The sequence below is a fragment of the Dendrobates tinctorius genome, unplaced genomic scaffold, assembly GCF_039654945.1.
Source record: "Dendrobates tinctorius isolate UK_male_01 unplaced genomic scaffold, ASM3965494v1 ptg000377l, whole genome shotgun sequence".
In the NCBI taxonomy this organism is placed as follows: Eukaryota; Metazoa; Chordata; class Amphibia; order Anura; family Dendrobatidae; genus Dendrobates; species Dendrobates tinctorius.
Window position 1 is genome coordinate 6402761 of NW_027362043.1, and position 25270 is coordinate 6428030.

The 25270-nt window shown below is 48.4% G+C and overlaps 1 protein-coding gene across 3 annotated transcripts; it reads right to left on the minus strand.

Annotated features, from left to right (window-relative positions):
- Window positions 1–1540: 1540 nt before the first annotated feature.
- LOC141075874 (protein S100-A16-like) lies at window positions 1541–13691 on the minus strand. 3 transcript variants are annotated; one of them, XM_073563040.1, is made up of 3 exons: window positions 13434–13691; window positions 12115–12419; window positions 1541–2134 (listed from the first exon to the last, which is right to left on the minus strand). In XM_073563040.1, exons 2-3 carry the CDS (start codon window positions 12262–12264, stop codon window positions 1979–1981), a joined length of 306 nt encoding a protein of 101 aa, XP_073419141.1. In that variant the 5' UTR covers window positions 12265–12419; window positions 13434–13691; the 3' UTR covers window positions 1541–1978. The 3 variants fall into 3 exon arrangements, with proteins under 3 accessions (XP_073419141.1, XP_073419143.1, XP_073419142.1); XM_073563042.1 differs by having other exon boundaries at window positions 12115–12464; XM_073563041.1 differs by lacking the exon at window positions 13434–13691 and adding an exon at window positions 12947–13092.
- Window positions 13692–25270: the final 11579 nt, after the last annotated feature.

The following is a 25270-nucleotide window of genomic DNA, read 5'->3' on the forward strand; positions in this document are numbered from 1 at the left end:
AGAGGAGGTATAATCGCAGATGGCATTTCTGCTTCAATGAAACAGAGAGAGACACAGCTATTGGAAAATAAAAATTTTCTGGCAGCTGTTTATGTGGACCCCAGTCATCGTATATTGCTTGATGATCAACAGCTTACTAAAGGAAAAGAAGCTCTGACTGAGGTAGCAGTTAGGATGAGTGGCCTACAGGAGGACTGCCAGGTGCAACAGGACTTGGGTCCTGACAGTGCTACTGCTGCCATATCTTCATCCACATCAGATGAGGAGTTTGACTTTGACAAGTATTTGGATGATATGGAGCAGGCAAAGCGTTGCTGCAAGGAAAAAGATTTCACTCCGTCTCCTATAGCAAGCAGATTGACCATATTTCAGCAAAATGTTTCACTTGCTCTCAAAGAAAAATTCAACCGTTCATCAAAACTGACTGTGCATGAGGCAATTACTTTATACCCGGAAATTGTTAGAGATGTTCCCATGTGGTTACGGCTTTGCCTCCAACCCAAGTTAGTGTAGAGAGGTTGTTCTCTGGCCTTAAAATTATTAGGTCAGATTTTAGGTCATCTATGAAGGAGGATCTGATGGAGGCAATTCTATTTCTTAGAACAAATTCATAGACTGCACAAATGTTATTTAGTATGTTTTTGTTGAAAACTTTTTTGCCACTTACATAGTTTATTACATATTGTTATATATATACTGTATATATGTAATCGATATTACATATTTACAATTTATTACAGTTTTTTGTGTTCTAAAGTTGTATTCCAATAAATGTTATATCTAAATATCTTGATTATTGTATCATAAAAATGTTTAAATGTCTGATGTTCACATTGTACTACAATAAATTCTTCACTTAAATATAAGCTATATATGTTGGAGTCGTGGAGTCGGTGGAAGGGAAATTGAGGAGTCGGAGTCGCAGGTTTGGCTTACCGACTTCACAGCCCTGCCCTGCGCAAACGGTCAGCTGGCAACCCTGCTAATGTTGTTCACCAAGCTGAGACAGATGGGGACGGCGCTGGAAATGTGAGAAGTCAGATGTGTCTGTGTTGTGCTCTCTACAGACGAGTCCTGGCTGGAGAAGTGGTCATGGTGGTCTGGGCCAGATGGGAAAGACCGGAAAAGTGAACAACTCCATCAGAAAGAACGTCAGCTGTAAGTCACCATCTATAACTGAGTTGTGATCTCTACAGACGAGTCGAGGTTATAAGTTGTCATAGTGGTCTGGGCCAGATAGAAAAGACGGGAAAAAGTGAACGACTCCATCAGAAAGTAGGTCAGCTGCAATTCACTCATATGTGATCTCCAGGACTGTTATCTACCACTATATGGTCACCGTATGGCGGTAATATCACTCTTAGTATAGAGATTATTTTCAGTAACAGCGCGCCCATCTGCTGAGGTCCCCTATACCTATTATTAGAGTGCACCACCATAGTCCGAAGCATAGTTACCTTGTTAGGGGCCAACTCAGTTGAACCCCTTGCTACGCCTCTGCCCCCCCATTGTGGTATAAGACATCAGAATCACACCAGTGTACAGCAACAACTTTATATTGATATCAGAACTATATAATTTTGTAAAGTTATAGTCATCTCTTGCGGTACCCCACCTTTTATTACTCTATGGCCACTAGGTGGCGCTATTCTGAGGCTCACAAGTCACACTCATTACCAAACATTACAGAAAATAACAGCAAGTAACGATTCTTGTTCATATATTCGAAATGGTAAATGCAAGATCGTCCACGCACATCGGTAATACACAAGACACAATACAGCATGGGGATTACTCCCATCATCTGCAGGGCGCCTCATCATACAGTACGTGTAGTGACCAAACATCACACAATTGTTCCTTGGCTCAGATAACACAAAATGACTTTCTGAAGGATCAGTGCAATAATACACAGACAGTGCAATCCATAAATACGTGGTTCCAAGTCTGAAGATGAAGGAAATGACAGGACAGGTGATCAGTGCCGCTCCTGGTACTGCATTGCCATCTGTTGGCTCAGCTTCAGGGCAATCTCCCCAATTAATGTCCAGTACTCATCAAAACTGATCTTGCCGTCCTCGTCCAAATCCAAGGACTGAATCAGCTTGTTGGCCGCCTCCTTGTTCTGGGTGTGCTGGGGACAGAGAAAACAGAAAATATGACCAGAATTATCACAAGTACCTCCATCGTCATCGCTGCTCTTGGGGAGCCCATCAGAGAGAAGGTCATAATGTCTCCGGAGGCCAGAGCCACACCGGTGTCCTACAGAATAACCCCTCCATTAGAGAAGATGATGCTTACAGTAGCAGTATCGGGCTTAGAAAGAGGAACAAATATTAATTCATTATATTCATCAGCGTCCCTGAACACGGGGAAATTGGCCCAGAATCTGTTCAGATTAGACATGAGCTTAAAGTGGACATCATAGCCCTGTTTTGTCTGGTAGATTAATTACTGCCAAGATGTCAACCCCATGTGGTGGCACAGGAGCTCTCTGACCACAAACCTCCTGGCTGTAAGCTCCTCCTTGAACCACCTGGGCTTGAACCACACCTTGTTCCTCCTCTTCTATGCCTGCCCTGTAAAGACAGCTGTGGAGGCAAAGTATGGAGCACAGGGAGGCAAAGTACAGAGCACAGCGGCTCCAGCCATCACTAGGGGAACTTGCCGGGACTCAGTGGGCTGATCGCTAGAAAGGCCTCTTGGACCTCCTGTGCTTGAACCGCACCTTGTTCCTCCTCTTATATGCCAGCCCTATATAGTTGGCTCTGGAGGTAAAGAGCAGAGCACCGTGGCTCCAGGCATTACTAGGGGAACCTGCCGGGTGTCACTGGGCTGATCGCTAGACAGCCTGTTTTTTTTTTTTTTTTAAACCAGTTATTTTTATTTAGGTTTAGACAGCCTGTTCTTAGAAGGGCCTGTTACACCTTGTATGTTTGTTGATGAGGAGGGAAGTCACATACATTATTCTGAACTTTATCATCTTCAAACTCAGTATCAAACTATGCAATATCCAACATTGATTGTGTGCTCCCTCCAGCCCCGACACCATAGGAAGTTATACTAAGCCTGTACCCCAACATTACAGCTCTGCTGTGCACCCACTATACGCTGACTCATGTCAACCATCTTATCCTTGTGGTTGCCATCCTGGGACTTATGGTACTTCTGCTGGCATCTGAGCTGAACCGCTCCTGCTTAGGGTCTACTACAAATTTCTGCGGCTTCTGGTGGAGTCTTTTGAAAACAGAAGCTGGCAGCCTGCAGCACTGGTCTCGTCTGCTGCCGGAGCTCATCTGGGACAATGTCTGCCCTTGAGTCAGCTTCAGAAGACCTGGACGCTAGATCAAATATGTTGTAAAACTCTCTCTGGTGTCTATACGCCTCTACCAGTGGCTCCATCCTCTCCAGGACACAGTCTATTCCCATCACCATGTCATCCTGAGGACAAGTTTTGGGCAATCTCTCAGGCTGCTTTACTATATATTTGTCACGGGCTTACCGCGACAATATGGAGCCAGAAGACCCACCGTCTGATTGCTCCTACTCCAGCTGTGAGAAACAGCATTTCACCTTCATTTTAAATGTGTTATTCCTTCTGGCAGAACAGGGGTTAATTGGACATGTTGGAAATCCCTGTTCTCAGCTGTGCTCGATTAGCCAATCCTTTCCCCTTTATAATCTGGGCTGTTTCTAATCCTTGTCAGAGCTAGCATTTGCAGCATGGCTAACGTAGGAAGAGAAGTACATATGAAAAGGAGAGTTGGAGGAGTTATCTGTGACTGTTGCTTGGTTTGTATGCATGGTAATTCCTTATCCTTTTCTGTTTTTGTTTATTCCCCTACCTCCACGCCCCAGTACATTCCTCTGTTACATGTGAGTTAATATTTTGTATGCCTGGTGTTGTCAGCTTACCCTTGTCTGTGTTGCCTTGTTTGTCGAGTTGGTGTATTACAGTGGAGAGTAGCGCCCCCTCTTCCCTGGGTGGGGGAAGAGAACAGATGGAGGGTTAACTCAGGAGATTAGGCAAGAGTGGAGGCCCCGACATATTCACCTTCAGAAGTATAACGGGGGAATAGGGTGCCCTCTAGTGTTAGAGACAGGGAAGGAGCCCCTGTCACCCGGCAACTCTGTCGTGACAAGATGGTTCATTAGGTTTTAGCAGAGCGTTTTTCATGGTTTTACCACTGGATCCACCAAAGGTTCCAGGCTCCACAGAACTTTTACTGCTACCACATGACCTTGTGAGTACAGAACACACCATGCTCGTCACCACGTCTTTCTCCTCTGCCTGTATGCTAGAGGAGTGAGCTGCCCACCTGCAGCCTGTGATCAGGGCTGCCACCAAAAATTTCAGGGTCCCATACTGGCAACATTTTCGGGCTCCCTTGAATCTCCGCCTCCACCACTTGAATCTTCCACAGTCCTATCACTCACTCTTGGAAAAACTTCAATTCCGCACCATGTCCTCACCAATCACACATTATCAGTTCCCATCACCAAATCACACACAACCAGCAGCTTTCGGTTTGGCAAAATTATTTTTCAGGCAGACTCTCCTGGCTGCGCCCTGCTCTACTCTATTAAACATTTCTTAAAATACCCAATACTCTTTTTTAGGTGTGTTTTTTTGGGTGGGGAACGTGTCACATACAATTTTTTTTTTTTTTTTTAAAATAATCTGTGTTTTTGATTATTGTATTCTGCTTTCAGTACATTTATGGACAACGCTCTCCTGCCAGTCCGGAGAGATGGACATGGACAATGCATGTATAATAGATAGATAGATATCTATCACAAAGTGAATTTGGAGAGTTTCTATCACAGCAGGCAGCCTCACCCAGGCTGGGCCCGAGTGTGCCGTCCAGTCTGCCATTTATACGGTGGCTCAGCTGTGCGGCCTCATAGCAGGATGTCTCACTCAGGCTTGGGCCCCAGCGTGTCGAGCAGTCTGCTATATATCAGATGGTTATATCCAACTAATTTCAATAATGAATAGCGTATTGGATAAAAGTTATATCTTAATATGCCAATAAAAAACCCTCAGGTGAAAACTCAAACTGCAAGGTGCTAGGACAAACAAAAAAAAAAAAAAAAAAGAAGTGGTGAAAACACACACAAATACAAGGTATATCAGTAGCCCAAAACAGACTCCTGTGGACTCTCAGTCCGTTTCCGTTATGGTAGATACAGCCATTGTTGGTATGTTAGCAACACCTAACATCAAACGTACACAGTTTCCAATGGAGTATAAGTATTCAAATTGTGTGTATATTCCATGGTACACAATCGCAAGTAGACACAATGTTGCAGGCTATATGGACCAGCTGAAAGAGAATATCTCAAGGTCCATCTAAAGTACTGCACTGGTTTTCAACGATTGTGTATACGTTAATATATCGCAGGTGCTGCAGAGAAAAGGCCAACCACTTAAAACACCCGCTTGCCACCAGTCAGACCCCCCATGTCCTTAATCTTTCCTCACGGCCCTAATCTACGTGAAATGTGTGTCCCAAGTAAGGGTCTCTCTTTTGTCCCAACAACGGACCATGATTGCGTCGAGACAATAAAAGATCTCCACTTATTTGCCCGCAAATTAAGATGGCGTAAGCATTTATGCTAAAGAGGATAAAAGGACATCGGCAGAGTTGGGGATTCCTGGAAATCTTCTGCCAGATGTACTATTGTCGTTCCATGTAGGCGATATAGACCTCAACGCTAGGGGAGATGGACCTTTCACAAATCTAAAGGGGGTTTTACACATAGCGATATCGCTAGCAATATCGCTAAAACGTCACTGATTTTGTGACGTTATAGCGATATCGCTATGTGTGATACTTACCTCCGACCAGCTCTCCCGCTGTCCATCGCTGATCGCGCGAGATCGGGCGGCTCCATTTCTCGTCGTCTGCTTCCTGCTGGGCTTCCTGCTGTGTGAGACGAGTGACGCGTGGAGGCGAGCGGGAGGACGTCTGGATCGCTGTGTGTGAAAGGTGAGTATCGTGTGCTGCATCGCTGTGAGATCTTTCTGTATGAAAGCTCACTAGCGATCACTTAGCGATGCACCAGCGATCCTGACCGGGTCGGATCGCTGGTGCATCGCTAAATGTAAAAGGGCCTTAAGAAGCAAGAGTAAAAAGATGCCTCTACAGACAGGGGACCTTAGCTCCATTGACGTTTTTGTAAATCTGGTTTCAAAGGATCTTATGAATTTACCCAAGTCAACCAATGCAAAGTACCACAATCTGTCAAGGGAAGTTATGAGGAGCCTAAACAATCTTTAAAAGGACCATAGCATAACGATAAAGCACTCCGATAAGGAGGGGGCAATATAGTCGTCATGGATACAGCAGAACATAGGTCACTATGTATCTCATTACTGGGGAATCCGACAGGATATGAGATATCACAGAATCCCACTAAGGAATTGCTCAGGGAGCATAAAAAACATGGTTAATGAGGGGCTTGACTCCAGAATTCTTGATAAAAATGAAAAAGACTTTTTGATCCCCACGCACCCGGTAATGGCTACGTTTTATTGCCTGCCGAAAGTGCACAAAGGCCTAGACCCACTAAAAGGTAGGCCTATTGTGGCAGGAATAAATAGCATTACATAGAATCTTGGATTGTATATTGACCAGGTCCTTAGACCATTTGATATGGTCCTCGTCTCGTACGTGATCTCCTCAGGAAGTTAGATGGTATCGGCTTAGAAAAGGGCATGATTTTAGGAAGTATAGATGCTGAGGCACTATACTCTTCTATTCCCCACGAAAAGGGGCTCATGGCTGTGGACTATTATCTAAAAACAAGGGCCTGCCACTACAAATGACATGGCGACTTTGTGCTGAGGGCCCTTGAGTTCTGTCTCGTGAATAACGTGTTCCTGTTCAACAAGTACTTCCACTAGCAAAGGGGTACAGCAATGGGAAGCCCCTGTGCCCCCACGTATGCTAATTTGCTCCGGGGCTGGTGGGAGGAAAAAGTTGTGATCAGTGAAACGTCAGATGCCCTTGGAGATAGGGTAGCATTATAGTTGCGCTATATAGATCACATTTTTGTCATGTGGAGGGGTGCTGAGGCAGATTTTGGAAACTTTGTGAGGGGGCTCAACAATAATGACCTGGGGCTTAACTTCACGTACGAGGCCAATAGGTCAAGTTTAGCGTTCCTTGATGTCCCGATACAGAGAAGTGAGAGTGGTGAGGTGATCACTAGCAATTATCGTAAACCTACAGCCACTAATTCCCTTTTGAGGTGGGAAAGTGGCCACCGAAGACCCCTAAAAAGGGGCAATACCTCAGAATACGACAAAATTGCTCAGATTTGACAAAATTTAAAGAACAAGCAGATAACCTGAAAAGGCGGTTTATAGAAAGAGGATACCCCAAGACTATTTTGAGTGAGGCATATAGAGTGTCCCTCTTAAAGGATTGAAAAGAGTTACTCACCCCCATACCTCAAAAAGCAGAGGACAATCCGTCACGCTTCATTACAAGGTACTCTAATAGAGCAGGGGAAATCAGAAACATAATAAAACGCCATTGGTCAATCCTCCATATGGACATGGACATCAGGGACGAAGTGGGCTCCTCACCACGGATCACCTTTGGAAGAGGCAGGTCCCTAAAAGACAGATTGGTCCACAGCCATTTTCAGAGCCCCAAGAATTCGTCCTGGTTGGGTACACAGCCTATGGGATGTTATAGATGTGAAAGATGTAAAGCCTGTAGAGCAATCTCACCAGGTAAAACTTTTGAAAGCAATAACACAGGCAAGGTATACTCCATTAAACAGTGTATCAACTGACAAACCATGGCCATTGTCTATAAGGCAACATGAGAATGTGGTATGGAGTATGTCAGAAAAACAAGATGGGAGTTTCGAAGTAGAGTAAGGGAACATATGGGAGACATTGTCAATAAAAGCGACACTGCAATAGCGAATCATATCAATAGCTACTATCAAGGCGACTCGAAGATCACGTTTATGGGGACAGATAAGATTAACCGCCCAGTTAGGAGAGTGAACTGGGACCAACTGATTCTTCAGAAGGAAGTCAAATGGATCTTCTGGCTGCAAACCACACACCCTAAGGGTCTTAATGATCAGCTCTCTTTTTCTTCCTTCCTATAGATTAGGGTGAAATAGGGAAAGCTAGTGAGGGAGAGCCGCCGATGAGCGAGGGGGCGCCATTGTGCAGATCTCTAGGGTGCCATCCTTTGCGTTAGGTACGAATTGAATGAGTTTAGGCAATCCCAGGGATGACCAGGCCCCTGATCATGATCCCAATAATATTTCTCTCTCTTTTCTTCCTTCCTCTTGTACCTTTCTGGGGAGACGCTCTATTGTAACGCACGTACGAGTGGGTAACCAACATTTGTTAATTTTTGGGGTTTACTCTTACCTTTAGGAAGGTTTTTTTGGTTAATAGGCTTATTTATACAATTTTTGTTTTTTTCTTGGGGGTGTATTTTGACTGTGTGGTGACCCAACCGGAGGCCCCTTATGGATTTTCCAAATAGTTATGCTGTGAATAGGAGCTTGTACATTAATGTGATGGTGCCCCTGAGCGTGATTAAAATCATGACTGCGCCATGAACTCTAGAATTGCCCGCTATAGTAATGTCTTATTTTGGACTCTTAATAAAGGGCTTATCGTGCGATGTAATTTTCTCTTACCCTGTAATTATGTTCCTTTTTGGGACGCTTGTGGGATCCAGAACACAGCATCATACATATGAGCACGTGCTGGAATGAGCAATTGCGTTCCACACGGACCTTGTGTTGCAGGAACCGGATATCCAGGAGAGCCTTGCAGTCCACCTGGAGGACATCCGGCCTGTGGTATGCAGTCCATAGACCGGAAGTACCATTAACCATGAACCGGAAGTACCGCTCTATATGGATGTAAAGCACAATTTAAGGGACAGACAACGCCACATTGTCTACACATAACGGCAATTCCTTTGGCAACATGGTCGCATTAGCCCCAAAGCACTCCCCCGATGAGCAATGACGAAAAGCGTCGGGAGCAGGGGGGAGAGTGTTCACCACTGAATTTGAAAAGAGATGCAGTAACCAGTGAATCAATCCCTCCATATCAGGTGAGACCTCTCCTGTTTATACAATTTGCCCATATGTCGCAGTTGATTTTTATTATCTGATGCCGGGAAGTATTTGCTATGGGAGTGTTGATCACTATATGTCACTAGAAAGTGGGTGTACATTGCAGTAACACCCCCCACTGTGGGGGGAGACCTCCCCAAAATTTGTTTTAGTCAGATTGCAGCCTTTGTACATACAGGTGGTATATGATAGCCCCTAAAATTGATGTGGAGCATACAATTTAGTATAAGGCATAGGGTCTGATTGGTGGCAAGCGGGTGTTTTAGGTGGTTAGCCTTTTCTGTGCAGCACCTGCGATATATTAACGCATACACAAACGTTGAAAACCAGTGCAGTTCTGTAGTTGGACATAGAGGTATGCTCTGTCAGCTGGTCCATATAGCCTGCAACATTGTGCCTACTTACGATTGTGTACCATGGAATATACACACAATTTGGTTGAATATTTGTACTCATTTTATATTGGAAACCGTGTACGTTTGATGTTAGGTATTGCTACCAGAGGATACCAACAACGGCTGTATCTACCATATAGGAAAAGGACTGTTCATTTATACAGTGGCTCGGCTGTACTGTCTCAGCAGGCTGTCTCACCCAGGCCGGGCCCTTGCATGCGGAGCAGTCACCGTACACCTGTAACGCCCTGCATGCCATAGCAGCCGCCTCACCTCCTCTGCAGCTTCTGAGTTTTGGTTTCCAGTTTTAAGTTTTTCAGTAAAAGATCCTTTCTGGGAGTCACCGTTTCCTGGTCACGGTTTCCCTGCTATGGCTGCACATGCCATTTCTTGGCTACAGGTGCACATTTTACTTTCTTCTTCCCTTCACTCACTTTCATTGTTTTGTATTGATTCTTGGTGCTGATATTATATTCACTCTGTAATATTTGGGATTGTTATCAGAAGAAGCCTGAGAGCATTCTCCCAGTGTAGGGCAGGTTTCCTGCCCACAGTGGTCCCTCCAGACAAAAGAAGAACCACGCAGACACGTCCTCACAGCTAGGAAGCAGTAGTATCTACTGATATAATTGCCTTGTAATGTTTTCATTTCCTGTTCTGTCCAGATGTCACCGAATCCCAGAATTCCAATCGGAGGAAGTTCACCGACCGCCATATTGGGACACTCAAGTGATGGGTCCCTCAATATGGAAACTGCTGCTGGTGCCAACCTATTGCGCGGTACCACCAGCGAAAAACCGTTGCACCACACACACTCACACAGCCTCTTGCGCGGTACCACCAGCGGAACACTGTCGCACTGCGCCTGTGCGAATTCCGCGCATGCGCAGTGAATCATTCGGCTGATCTCGGTGTCACATGCGTGACGTGTCTACAGGCAGAGGAAGCCGGTCACATTAAAGGGAATCTGTCACCCCATTTTTGGCCTATAAGCTGCGGCCACAGCCATCAGGGACTTATCTACAGCATTCTGTAATGCTGTAGATAAGCCCCCGATGAAACCTGAAAGAAAAACAGGTTAGATTATACTCACCGGGGGGCGGGGGCGGTGGGTGTTGCGGTCCGGGTCCTCCCATCTTCATACGATGATGTCCTCCTCCTTGCTTCTCCCTCGGCTCCTGCGCAGGCGCCAGGAAAGGTCAGAGAGGTCCCGCGCCTGCACACTGCAGTGCTCTGCTCTCAACAGGGCAGATAAAGTACGCCTGCGCAGGAGCCGAGGGAGAAGCAAGGAGGAGGACATCATCGTATGAAGATGGGAGGCGCTGGACCGAACGGCGACACCCATCGGACCGGACAGAACGCCAGGGTGAGTATTAATTCTTTTGTTCTCATCTTTCAGGTTACATTGGGGGCTTATCTACAGCATTACAGAATTCTGTAGATAAGCCCCTGATGGAGGTGCCGGCAGCTGATAGTCCAAAAATAGGGTGACAGATCCCCTTTAAAGGGGTTTTCCCACGAACGAAAGTTCATTTTAAAAATTGTCTGTGTCTGACCGTATACGGAGCATACCACATCTCCTGGGCAGGGGAGGAAGCAAAAGACAATACTGACATTACAGCAGGGATCACAGAGGATTCATTTTGTGAGGTAAAATATTTCACTGACTGTTTTTAAACAATATTTTACCTCACAAAATGTATCCTCTGTGATCTCCTGCTGTAATGTCAGTATTGCCTTTTGCTTCCTCCCCTGCCCAGGAGCTGTGTGTGTTCTGTTCATGGTCAGACACAGGGGTGAGAGAGACAGAGCACGGGGGGGGGGGGGGGACAGCACAGGAAGGAGAGAGACAGCAAACAAGGGGGATAGCACATGGGGTTGACAGGTCAAAGAAGAGAGCACAGACGGGAGAAGTCAGCACATGGGGAATGAGAAAGTGGATAGGTGGGTGAGCACATGGGGGGGAGGGGAGAGATATTCTCAACGCTGCAAAGCCTGCCCCCATCGTGACAATACCGCCCTCCTGCGGGCCTCCATCTAGCAGTAGTTATATTCTTGTACATAGGGGCAGTATTATAGCAGTTCTATTTTTGTACAAAGGGACAGTATTATAGTGGTTCTGTTATTGTACATAAGGGCAGTATTATAGTAGTTATATTCTTGTACATGGGGCAGTATTATAGTAGTTCTATTCTTGTACATAGGGGCTGTATTATAGTAGTTCTATTCTTGTACATGGGGCAGTATTATAGTAGTTCTATTCTTGTACATAGGGGCTGTATTATAGTAGTTCTATTCTTGTACATAGGGGCTGTATTATAGTAGTTCTATTCTTGTACATGGGGCAGTATTATAGTAGTTCTATTCTTGTACATAGGGGCAGTATTATAGTAGTTATATTCTTGTACATAGGGAGCAGTATTATAGTAGTTCTATTCTTGTACATAGGGGGCAGTATTATAGTAGTTATACTCTTGTACATAGGGGGCAGTGTTATAGTAGTTCTATTCTTGTACATAGGAGCAGTATTATAGTAGTTATATTCTTGTACATAGGGGCAGTATTACCATAGTATATCCTTGGTACTCACAGTCAGGACATGCGGCAGCTCCTGCTTCACCATCTCACGAAACTCCTTTTTGTTCATTTTGTCATGTTTTCCTTTCTTCTTGGCGTAGTCATAATATTTACGAACCAAAATCTCGATAGCGGACTCTAGCTCGCTGCAGCCTGACGCCATTACTGTACAGGACGCGGCGACTCCGCATAGAGTGGTCAACCAATCTTCAAAAGATGTCGTCTATCCCGTATCGCGTCAGCTCTTCGGTCTAGCATTGCTTTAGGTCCGATGTCATATCTTGCTTCTTCTCGTCATCTCTTTCGCCTCAATGGATGCTACATGTAGAGATGTAACAGAAAGATAAAAAAAATACTTGAAATCTAAATAGAGGAAGAAAAAAAAAAAAAAAAAAGTGATCCAGCTGGAGACAGAGGTGGCTGCAATTTACAAAGCTTTATTGGACAACTTAAAAATATGTTGGTTCTGTAAAAATTTCTTATAGCAAACACCAAGCACACCAGTGCAGAGGATCAACGCGTTTCAACTACAAAATAGTCTGGATCACTTTTTTTTCTTCCTTTTGCTCCTAATTCATGTGGATGCTCACCACAGTCCGTGCTGGGCGTTGGCAGGCTTGGGGATTGCTTTGCAGACGGGTAAGCTGACTACAACTTTTTTTTTTTTTTCAATGAAATCTAAGTATGTATTTCTATATCTAAACCCATGAGCACGAGATGCGCGGTGCCTGTGAGTTGCACCGTCTATTAGCGGACGACATTCTCATGTAAGGGGTCTCTAAGACTTAGGAGAAAACAGGAAAGGGCATTCTGTACACAATGGCCACACATCCTGTAATACCTACCAAGGGTTAACTTTATGCTGCCCTGTCCCCAGAGAGGTGTAACCATGGTGGAGAAAGGGAGGATTACACTGCATTATGTACCACCTGAATGTAAGGTCATACAATAGGAAAACAAGGTGCTGCTGCCTGTCCTGAGGGCTTGTCCACGAGATCCACCAAAACCCATCATCCCCTAAATATCCGTTGTGTCGTCCGCCGCCCCGCCTGTCAGCCCTTTCCCCCTTCTGTATAATGGGTGTCGGCCTGCACCTGGGGAGCAGGGGGGGTCGGGCTGTACCTGGGGAGCAGGGGGGGTCGGGCTGCACCTGGGGGGGGGGGGGGGGGGGGGGGTCGGGCTGCACCTGGGGAGCAGGGGGGGGGGTCGGGCTGCACCAGGGGAGCAGGGGGGGGGGTCGGGCTGCACCAGGGGAGCAGGGGGGGTCGGGCTGCACCAGGGGAGCAGGGGGGGTCGGGCTGCACCAGGGGAGCAGGGGGGGTCGGGCTGTACCTGGGGTGTCAGCTGCTCCGTCCCTGTTGCTGGGATCTCTTCCCTTCCTCTGAGTCCCTCATCCTGCGTTCTGCTTCCTGTCCGACCTTCAGATCCTCCCCCAGCTGCTCCCAGAGCTCAGTAGTGCGTCCTCCCTCCCCACGTGTGGGTGGCTGCAGAGCTGTGTGTCATCTGTGCTCTTACATAGGACTGCAGGTGACGTACACAATCACACAACATACGGCACAACTTAGGCTGTGTTCACACCACGTTCACACCACCAGTCCTTTGTTTAACATATGGTGGGAGGCGTAGCTAGGCTTTTGGTTCTGGGGTGGGGGAAACGTCTGAGTGGCGCCTAACCAGGTAACCTTGGTTACAACTCTGTCACTTAGGCCGGGATCACACTACCGTGTGTGATGCCTTGCAGAGTCTGACATCGACACCCGGCACTCAGGACCGGGGCTGCAGCTGCTTAGAAATACATGCAGCCACTCTCCTGTCCGCAGCGCCGGGTGTTGATGTGAGAGACTCGTGCGTGTTTCTCACATCACACACGGTAGTGTGATCCCAGCCTAATATGGAGGAGAACCTCAGCAGATGACCGCATCGTTACTGAAAATAATCTCTAACATTGATATTACCGCCATATGGTCAGTGGTAGATACCAGTCCTACACAACATATAAGTGACTAGATGGTGGCCCGATTCTAACGCATCTAGCCTATATATGCAGTTTATTTTTGAAGATTTAATAATAATGCAATAATGCACCCCCCAATCCTGATATGTATGGTTCTCTCACCCCCAATCCTGATATGCATGGTCCCCTGACCCCCCCAATCCTGGAATGCATGGTCCTCTCACCCCCCCAAACCTGGAATGCATGGTCCTCTTACCCCCCTTTCAGGGTATGCATGGTCCTCTCACCCCCTGTCCTGGTATGCATGGTCCTCTCACACCCCAATCCTGGTATGTATGCTCACCGTCACCCCCCTTTCCTGGTATATATGGTCCCCTCACCCCCCAATCCTGGTATGCATGGTATCCTCACCCCCCTTTCCTGGTATGCATGGTCCCCTCACCCCCCTATCCTGGTATGCATGGTCCCCTCACCCCCCTTTCCTGATATGCATGGACCCCTCACCCCCCAATCCTGGTATGCATGGTCCGCTTACCCTCCTTTTGGGGTATGCATGGTCCCCTCACCCCCCAGTCCTGGTATGCATGGTCCTCTCACCCCCCCAATTCTGGTATGCATGGTCCCCTCACCCCCCTATCCTGGTATGCATGGTCCCCTCACCCCCCTGTCCTGGTATGCATGGTCCTCTCACACCCCAATCCTGGTATATATGCTCACCGTCACCCCCCTTTCGTGGTATGTATGGTCCCCTCACCCCCCCAATCCTGGTATGCATGGTATCCTCACCCCACTTTCCTGGTATGCATGGTCCCCTCACCCCCCAATCCTGGTATGCATTGTCCTCTTACCCCCTTTTGCTGTATGCATAGTCCCCTCACCCCCCAGTCCTGGTATGCATGGTCCTCTCACCCCCCAATCCTGGTATGCATGGTCCCCTCACCCCCAATCCTGATATGCATGGTCCCCTCACCCCCCTTTCCTGCATGGTCCCCTCACCCCCCTTTCATGGTATGTATGGTCCCCTCACCCCCCCAATCCTGGTATGCATGGTATCCTCACCCCACTTTCCTGGTATGCATGGTCCCCTCACCCCCCAATCCTGGTATGCATTGTCCTCTTACCCCCTTTTGCTGTATGCATAGTCCCCTCACCCCCCAGTCCTGGTATGCATGGTCCTCTCACCCCCCAATCCTGGTATGCATGGTCCCCTCACCCCCAATCCTGATATGCATGGTCCCCTCACCCCCCTTTCGTGGTATGCATGGTCCCCTCAACCCCCTATCCTGGTATGCATGGTCCCCTCACCCCCCCTTTCTTGGTATGCATGGTCCTCTCACCCCACAATCCTGGTATGCATGGTCCCCTCAACCCCCTATCCTGGCATGCATGGTCCCCTCACTCCCCAATCCTGGTATGCATGGTCCCCTCACCCCCAATCCTGATATGCATGGTCCCCTCACCCCCCTTTCTTGGTATGCATGGTCCCCTCACCCCCCTTTCTTGGTATGCATGGTCCCCTCACCCCCCTTTCGTGGTATGCATGGTCCCCTCAACCCCCCATCCTTGTATGCATGGTCCCCTCACCCCCCTTTCTTGGTATGCATGGTCCTCTCACCCCACAATCCTGGTACGCATGGTCCCCTCAACCTCCTATCCTGGCATGCATGGTCCCCTCACTCCCCAATCCTGGTATGCATGGTCCCCTCACCCCCAATCCTGATATGCATGGTCCCCTCACCCCCCTTTCCTGCATGGTCCCCTCACCCCCCTTTCTTGGTATGCATGGTCCCCTCACCCCCCTTTCGTGGTATGCATGGTCCCCTCAACCCCCTATCCTGGTATGCATGGTCCCCTCACCCCCCTTTCTTGGTATGCATGGTCCTCTCACCCCACAATCCTGGTATGCATGGTCCCCTCATCCCCAATCCTGATATGCATGGTCCCCTCACCCCCCTTTCCTGCATGGTCCCCTCACCCCCCTTTCTTGGTATGCATGGTCCCCTCACCCCCCTTTCGTGGTATGCATGGTCCCCTCAACCCCCTATCCTGGTATGCATGGTCCCCTCACCCCCCTTTCTTGGTATGCATGGTCCTCTCACCCCACAATCCTGGTATGCATGGTCCCCTCACTCCCCAATCCTGGTATGCATGGTCCCCTAAAGGTATTGTCACACTTAGAGATTAACCAGCGATCCCGACCAGCGATATGACGCAGTCAGGATCGCTGGTACATCGCTAAGTGGTCGCTAGTGAGCTGCCACACAGGCAGATCTCACCAGCGACATCGCAGGGGACGGGGGTCACTACTTACCTGTCACACCAGGCGATCCTGACGTCCTCCCGCCCGGCTCCACGCGTCGCTCGTCGTCACAGCAGGAAGTGCCGCAGGAAGCTGACGACGAGAAGTGGTCCAGCCTGTTCTCGCGCGATCAGCGATAACCAGCAGGGGAGCCGGTCGGAGGCAAGTATCACACACAGCGATGTCACTAGTAATATCGCTATAACGTCACAAGTTATAGCGATATTGCTAGCGATATCTCTTAGTGTGACAGTACCTTAAACCTCAAAGCATTACTGGGAACGCGAGGCCGGGCGCGTGGAAAGAAGACAGGAGGCCGTCGGAAGGTGAGAATAACTTTTTTTTATTTTAATTCTCTTTTTTACAGATTAAGGCCTGCGCCTGCCGCTGATTGGTCGCGATCAGCGGCAGGCGCAGCTTACCGTTACAAACAGCTGCGCCTGTCACTGATTGGTTGCAGCCTGATGGGGGCCTGGCGGCCGCGACCAATCAGCGGCCCGCGATTTTGGTTACAGACAGACACGGTAAGGCGTTTATATATATAGATTACAGCACGGTTATAGATGTCTTTTCCAGTCTTTTCCATCTGGCCCAGACCGACACTTCTTCCACCTAGGACTCGGCTGCTGAGACTACAACAAAGACACATTTCACTTCTCATATTTTCAGTACTGTCACCATATATTCCCAACCTGCACAAACTCCTCATCCTGCTGGTACTCCAATACTGAGAAGCTGCTGCCATATGTGTCCCTATTACTGCACCTACTGTGTGTGGTTCTGTGTGTCCTCTAAATTCTAAAGCAACACTCTACAATATAGTATTGCTGGGTGCAGGTGCCCTAGAAAACAGTGTCCATATTTTGTCCCCTAGAATATAATAATATCCTGTGCACCCCTTTGATAGTCACAGTAACCAGAGTTCCCCTATAACAATGTGCTCACTTTACATTTAATAATGCCCAGAGTCTCCCCCGTACAGCTCCTCTCTACACAGTATGATGCTCTCTTATATACAGTATAATGCCCCCTCACTGTATTTATACTGACCCCTTACTATCCCCCAAACTGTTTGATGGCTCCAACACTGTATGATGGCCCCCTTACTGTAATCTCCACACTGTATGATGGCCCCATCACTGTAATCTCCACACTGTATGATGGCCCCCTAGATAGCCTCCATTAAGTATAATGCACCAGATAGTCCTCAATATAGTATAATGCAGCCCCCATAGGCAGACTCTATATAGTGTAATGCAGCCCCCCCATAGGCAGACTGTAATATAACGCAGCCCCCCATAGGCAGACTGTAATATAATGCAGCCTTCCAAAGGCAGACTCTAATATTAGGCAGCCCCCCATAGGCAGGCTGCAATATAATGCACCCCCAGGCATACTGTAATATAATGCACCCCCAGGCAGACTCTAATATAATGAAGCCCCCCCATAGGCATACTGTAATATAATGAAGCCCCCATAGGCATACTGTAATATAATGCAGCCTCCCATAGGCAGACTCTAATATAAGGCAGCCCCCATAGGCAGACTGCAATATAATGCACCTTCAGGCAGACTGTAATATAATGCACCCCCAGGCAGACTCTAATATAATGAAGCCCCCCATAGGCATACTGTAATATAATGCAGCCTTCCATAGGCAGACTCTAATATAATGCACCCCCAGGCAGACTCTAATATAATGAAGCCCCCCCATAGGCATACTGTAATATAATGAAGCCCCCATAGGCATACTGTAATATAATGCAGCCTCCCATAGGCAGACTGTAATATAAGGCAACCCTCCCATAGGCAGACTGTAATATAACGCAGGCCCCATGTGCAGACTGTAATATAACACAGCCCCCCCATGGGCAGACTGTAATATAATGAAGCCCCCCATAGGCAGACTGTAATATAATGCAGCCTCCCATAGGCAGACTCTAATATAAGGCAGCCCTCCAATAGGCAGACTGTAATATAACGCAGCCCCCCATGGGCAGACTGTAATATAACGCAGCCCCCCCATGGGAAGACTGTAATATAATGAAGCCCCCCATAGACAGACTGTAATATAATGCAGCCTCCCATAGGCAGACTGCAATATAATGCACCCCCAGGCAGACTGTAATATATTGCACCCCCAGGCAGACTGTAATATAATGCAGCCCCCCCATAGCCAGACTGTAATATAACGCAGCCCCCCATAGGCAGACTGTAATATAATGAAGCCACCCATAGGCAGACTGTAATATAATGCAGCCTCCCATAGGCAGACTGTAATATAAGGCACCCCCAGGCAGACTCTAATATAATGGAGCCCCCCATAGGCAGACTAATGTAAGGCAGCCCCTCATAGGCAGACGGTAATATAAGGCAGCATCCCCCCCATAGGCAGACTGTAATGCAAGACAGCACCCCCCCCCATAGGCAGACTGTAATGTAAGGCAGCACTCCCACAGGAAGACTGTAATGTAAGGCAGCCCCCATAGGCAGACTGTAATGTAAGGCAGCACCCCCATAGGCAGTGTAATGTAAGGCACCCCCCCATAGGCAGACTGTAATTATTATTATTATTATTCATTTTTATAGCGCCATTTATTCCATGGCGCTTTACATGTCAAAAGGGGCAAATACAGACAAGTACAATAAATATGAGCAATACAAGACACACAAGTACAGAAGGAGAGAGGACCCTGCCCGCAAGGTCTCACAGTCTACAGGTGATGGGTGAGGATATACTAGGAGAGGGTAGAGCTGGTCGTGTGGCAGTTCAGTAGACTGAGGGTCACTGCAGGTTTTAGGCTTGTCGGAAGAGGTGGGTCTTCAGGTTCTTTTTGAAGGTTTCCATGGTAGGCGAGAGTCTGATGTGTTGGGGGTACAGAATTCCAGAGTATGGGGGAAGCACGGGAGAAGTCTTGTATGCGGTTGTTGGAAGAAGATATGAGAGGAGTAGAGAAGGAGATCTTGAGAGGATCGGAGGTTGCGTGAGGGTAAGTACCGGGAGACCATGTCACAAATGTATGGAGGAGACAGGTTGTGGATGGCTTTGTATGTCATAGTTAGGGTTTTGAACTGTAGCCTCTGGACGATAGGAAGCCAATGAAGGGCTTGGCATAGGAGAGAGGCTGGGGAATAACAGGAAGACAGGTGGTTTAGTCGGGCAGCAGAATATAAGATGGATTGGAGTGGTGCCAGAGTGCTAGAGGGGAGGCCAGAGAGTAGGAGGTTGCAGTAGTCGAGGTGGGAGATGATAAGGGCGTGCATTAGTGTTTTTGTGGTTTCATGGTCGAGGAATGCATGGATTCTGGAAATATTTTTGCGTTTGAGGAGGATCATCCCGAGGCACCAAGCATTCGGGACTGGGGAAAGTGAGCAGCCATTGACATTGATGGATAGGTCTGGTGGAGCGGTAGATGAAGATGGGGGAAAGATTATGAATTCTGTTTTGTCCATGTTCAGTTTGAGAAAGCGAGCAGAGAAGAAAGCTGAAATAGCAGACAGACATTGTGGGATTTTGGTCAGTAAGGAGGTGAGATCTGCGTGTCATCGGCATAGAGATGATACTGCAAACCGTTGGATTCTATGACCTGTCCCAGGCCGAAGGTGTAGATGGAGAAGAGTAGGGGGTCCTAGAACTGAGCCTTGAGGAACACTGACAGACAGGGGATGAGATCCAGGATAGGGTCAAGCCTGTGATGCCCAGAGATGAGAGAATCTGGAGCAGGAGAGAATGGTCCACAGTGTCAAAGGCAGAAGACAGGTCCAGGAGAAGGAGGACAGAGTAGTGTCGCTTGCTCTTGGCGGTTAGTAGGTCGTTGGTGACTTTAATTAGGGCAGTTTCAGATGAGTGATGCAGTCGGAAGCCTGATTGTAAGTGGTCAAAGAGGGAGCAGGAGGAGAGGTGGGAGGACAGTTCAAGATGGACATGCTGTTCCAGTAGTTTTGAGGCATAAGAGAGAAGAGATATCGGGCAACAGCTAGATACAGACACTGTAATGTAAGGCAGCAGCCCCCCATAGGCAGACTGTAATGTAAGGCAGCCCCTTCATAGGCAGACTGTAATGTAAGGCAGCCCCCCATAAGCAGACTTTAATAAATTGCACCCCCCCATAGTCAGACTCTGTAGTATAAGGCAGCACCCCCCATAGGCAGACTCTATAGTATAAGGCAGCCCCCATAAAAATAAATAAATCCAATACTCACCTCTCTTCCTCCTGGTTCCTGCACAGCTCCCTGCTCCCGCTAATCTCCTGACAGCGTCATCACGCCCGCTGTCAGTGTCTGCATCATCAGACGCTGAGAGGGGGATGGTTGGAGAAGGAGCGCTCGTGCGTTCTCTCATCAATGCGGTCAGCTGTATCGGCTGGATGCCTATACAGCTGATCTTGCGATGATAGGCAGGGGGGCCCACTCCTGGCACCGGGCCCCCCACCGACTGCTCAGGGGCCCCATAGCGGCCAGGCGGTAGTGCAGGGAGATCGATTCTCCCTGCTCTGCCACAGAATATAATTGTATGGGAGCACTGTGCATGCCGATACAGTTACAGTACATTAGCGTAGCTCCGGGTTGGCCCCCTCAGAGCGCGGGGCCCGAGGCCAATGCCCCCCGGTAGCTCTGCTACTGCTTGTATGATAAGTGGAGGCTCGGAAGAGGAGTAATGGCAGCCGCAGCTCCTATACTTTATACCAAGGCTCTCAAACCCTTCTGGGTATATGGGCCGCATATAGAAAAAAATTTGAATTTGGGGGGCCGCATTCTTTGAAGAACAAAGCGACATTTTTAGTGATAACATTTTTTCTATACACCTTTTGAACATTTTTACCATGTCATTTCTATTTTTTTAGAGCTTGGCTTGTTATGGATGTGGTGAGAACAAATGTACACTCATATTGTAGTTATGTCCCCATATTGTAGTTATGTCTCCATCCAGGTTCTCATATTGTAGTTATGTCCTCATATCCAGGTCCCCATATTGTAGTTATGTCCCCATATTGTAGTTATGTTCCTATCCAGGTCCTCATATTGTAGTTATGACCCCATCCAGGTCCTCATATTGTATTTATGACTCCACCAGGTTCTAATATTGTAAGTATATCTCCATTCAGGTCCTCATATTGTAGTTATGTCCCCACCCAGGACCGCATATTGTAGCTATGTCCCCATAGTGTAGTTATGTCCTCATCCAGGTCCCCCCATATTGTAGTTATATTCCCATATTATAGTTATGTCCCTATATTGTTTATTATGTTGTTTTATTGTTTATATTGTTATGTCCCCATATCCAGGTCACCATATTGTAGTTATGTCCTATTATCCAGGTCCCCATATTGTAGTTATATTTCCATATTATAGTTATGTCCTCATCCAGGTCCCCATATTTTAGTTATGTCCCCATAAACAGATCCCCATATTGTAGTTAAATCCCCATCCAGGTCCCCATATTGTAGTTATGTCCCCATATCCAGGTCCCCATATTTTAGTTATATTTCCATATTATAGTTATGTCCTCATCCAGGTCCCCATAATGTTGTTATGTCCCCATATACAGATCCCCATATTGTAGTTATGTCCCCATATTGTAGTTAAGTCCCCATACTGTAGTTATGACCCTATCCAGGTCCCCATAATGTAGTTATGTCCCAATATTTTAGTTATGTCCCCATATCCAGGTCTCCATATTGTAGTTTTGTTCCTATATTGTTGTTATGTCCCCATAGCCAGGTCCCCATACCGTAGTTATGTCCCCATATCCAGGTCCCCATATTGTAATTATATCCAAAATTGTAGTTATGTGCACATCCAGGTCCCCATATTGTAGTTATGTCCCCATCCAGGTCACCATCAGGGCCGGCGTTAGGGGCAGGCAAACCAGGCAGCTGCCAAGGGACCCCACTACCCCAGGAGCCCCCAGCTAGCAGCACATCACGCAGCCGCCACAGAAAACCAGAGAGGTTGGTAACTAAGCGGATTGCAGATCCCTGATCCTGTCCACACAACTAGCAGTAGCCGTGGAGCGTACCTACGATGATCGTAGACGCCTCGGCACAGCCAGAGCGCTAACTAAGCCTAAAGCAAGAAAGAGGAAATCTAAACTGCCCAGGAGCAGACCCAAAAGGAATAGATAGCCCCCAAACATATATTGTCGGTGAGACAAGATGAAAACACAAACGCAGGCAGAAAAATAGACTGAGGAAACGATCGGGCCCACACTGACTAGACAGGACAGGAAAGGAAAGACACTGTCTGTAATCACGAAAAAATCCTGCAAAAAGTCCAACAAGTCTGATGCACAAAAAACACTGAAGTCGCACGACTTCGCCCCCACTATATCAGCACTCTGGTATATTCTGAAAGCAAAGCAAAAAGAGACCAATACAACAGGGGACAAAACAAACTGGCACAAGCAGTAACATATGGGTGGTGATTCAACACAGCCCCAGCAGGAGCTATCGGACCGGCACAAAACAGAGATAGACAAAACCAGATCAAATGCAAACAGAAAAGCAAATGAACCACTTAGCTGAATCATGCAGGGAAGCAGGAACGGCTGAGACACAGGGCAAGCAGGCACGGCTTTAAAACACTGGCAGGCAGGCACAGTTTGGAGACACAGGGCAGGCTGGCACGACTTGAGACACAGGGCAGGCAGGCATGGCTTGAGACACAGGGCAAGCAGGCACAGCTTGAGACACAGGGCAGGCAGGTGTGGTGTACGAAGGAACAGGTAGGGAGCTGTTCACACAGCAGGAGCGGGTACTGGCTGGAAGGAATGGAATATGGAGGAACAGGTAGGGTTCTGTTCACACTGGAGGTGCAGGTACGGGTACTGATAGGAGGGAGTGGAATATGACGGGAGCAGGTATGGATACAGGCAGGAGTGCGGAGTATGCAGAGCCACAGGAGTGCAGAGCAGGTGGAGCCACAGGAGTGCGGAGCAGGCGGAGCTGCAGGAGTGCGGAGCAGGCGGAGCTGCAGGAGTGCGGAGCAGGCAGAGCCGCAGGAGTGCAGAGTAGGTGGAGCCGCAGGAGTGTGAAGTAGGCAGAGCCGCAAGGGTGCAGAGCAGGCAGAGCTGCAAGGGTGCAGAGCAGGCAGAGCTGCAAAGGTGCAGAGCTGCAAGGGTGCAGAGCAGGCAGAGCTGCAAGGGTGCAGAGCACAGACAGGGAGGACACAGGGAAAGACACAGCAGGGAAAGAAGCCAAAGACAAGGAGGTAGCGGTAGGACAGAGTTCAGACTCTTAACAGTCTTCTTGGGTTCAACTCGAGTAGCTGCTTTAACAAGTGGAGGAACTGGAGGGTTTCGCGGTCTGACGTGGCGGTTTCCTCACTGGTTTCGCCCATCTGAAGCGCCTCTCGGATCTGGAAAGGAAAGACTTGGGAGGAGTAGCCTTACTAGGTACGTCAAAGGCTTTACGGAAGGCCACCAGAAAGGCCTCTAGGTCCGTGATGACAGGATCCCCTGCTTCCCAGAGGAGAGTGATCCATATCAAAGCATCTTTGGCCAGGTAGGACATGATGTATCCCACCTTGACCCAATCAGAGGAAAAACAGGCTGCATTCCCCTGGATGTAGCGCAAACAGTGTTCCAGGAAACCTTGGCACTCTTTAGGATCCTCACAGAACCTAGGTGGGTCTGCTGAGTCATGCTATTCATAGGCCAGAAGTTGCTGGTAGCGAGCCTTAGAGACTATGATTGGGTCAGATGTCTCAACAATCGGAACTACACAGGGCGGAACAAATTCTTCCGGTTGCTCATACAGGCAAGAAACAAGTTCATGATGCTCTGAGAGCGCAAAGACACGTGAATCAGCGGGACCATGGCCTGTGCAAACTGTCACGCTCGCCCCTTGGCTGATTGGCGCGAGCCAGGGGGTTGTGGCCCCACTGTGCCACAAACCAGACTACCCTGGAAGGGGCTTGACTACAACAGCTACCTCGTCTTCTGATGGTGAGGTCAGGCTTGTGCGGCAGGTAGCTGCCGCGTGCCACTCCAGGGTGGTGTCTGGCTGTGGCTGCTGATCCCACTCGGGGACAAGTCACTTGGACAGGTTCTACAGACAGGCAGGCAGGTAGGCATGGCAGGCACAGCTGGTACCCAGGCAGGCACGGCTGATACACAGGGCAAGCAGGCACGGCTGAGACACAGGGCAAGCAGGCACGGCTTGATACACTGGCAGGAAGGCACGGTTTGGAGACACAGGGCAGGCTAGCACGGACGAGACACAGGGCAAGCTGGCACGGATGAGACACAGCAGGCAGGCATGGCTTGAGGCACAGGGCAGGTAGGCACGGATTGAGACACAGGGCAGGCAGGTGTGGTGTACAAAGGAACAGGTAGGAACATGTTCACACAACAGGAGCGGGTACTGGCCGGAAGGAATGGAATATGGAGGAACAGATAGGGTCCTGTTCACACAGGAGGTGCAGGTACGGGTACTGATAGGAGGGAGTGGAATATGATGGGACAGGTTTGGACCTGTTCACACGGGAGGAGCAGGTATGGATACAGGCAGGAGTGTGGAGCAGGCAGAGCCGCAGGAGTGCAGAGCAGGCAGAGCCGCAAGGGTGCAGAGCAGGCAGAGCTGCAAGGGTGCAGAGCAGGCAGAGCTGCAAGGGTGCAGAGCACAGACAGGGAGGACACAGGGAAAGACACAGTAGAAAAAGAAGCCAAAGACATGGAGGCAGGGGTAGGACAGAGTTCAGACATGGTACAGGGGCAAAGACTCAAGGACCAGGATATACTGCCTCCTGGAAGGCGGACGGAGGTACTAGGCAAGACAAGGTCAGGAGCTATAGCACAGAGACCAGGATATACTGCCTCCTGGAGGGCAGACAGACACAATTGAAAACTAGGAGTGCAGCCTCCAGAGAAGGAGAAACACAGAACAGGGCCTGGCTTGCTCAGCAGCAAAACACTAA

What these genes read in the sequence shown, in the direction of transcription:
- LOC141075874 (XM_073563040.1), bottom strand. Translation starts at nt 12,264, where the DNA reads ATGGCGTCAGGCTGCAGCGAGCTAGAGTCCGCTATCGAGATTTTGGTT. An exon ending in AGCTGCCGCATGTCCTGACT is followed by an intron (nt 2,135 to 12,114) that starts GTGAGTACCAAG and finishes CTCTGTCCCCAG; the next exon opens with CACACCCAGAACAAGGAGGC.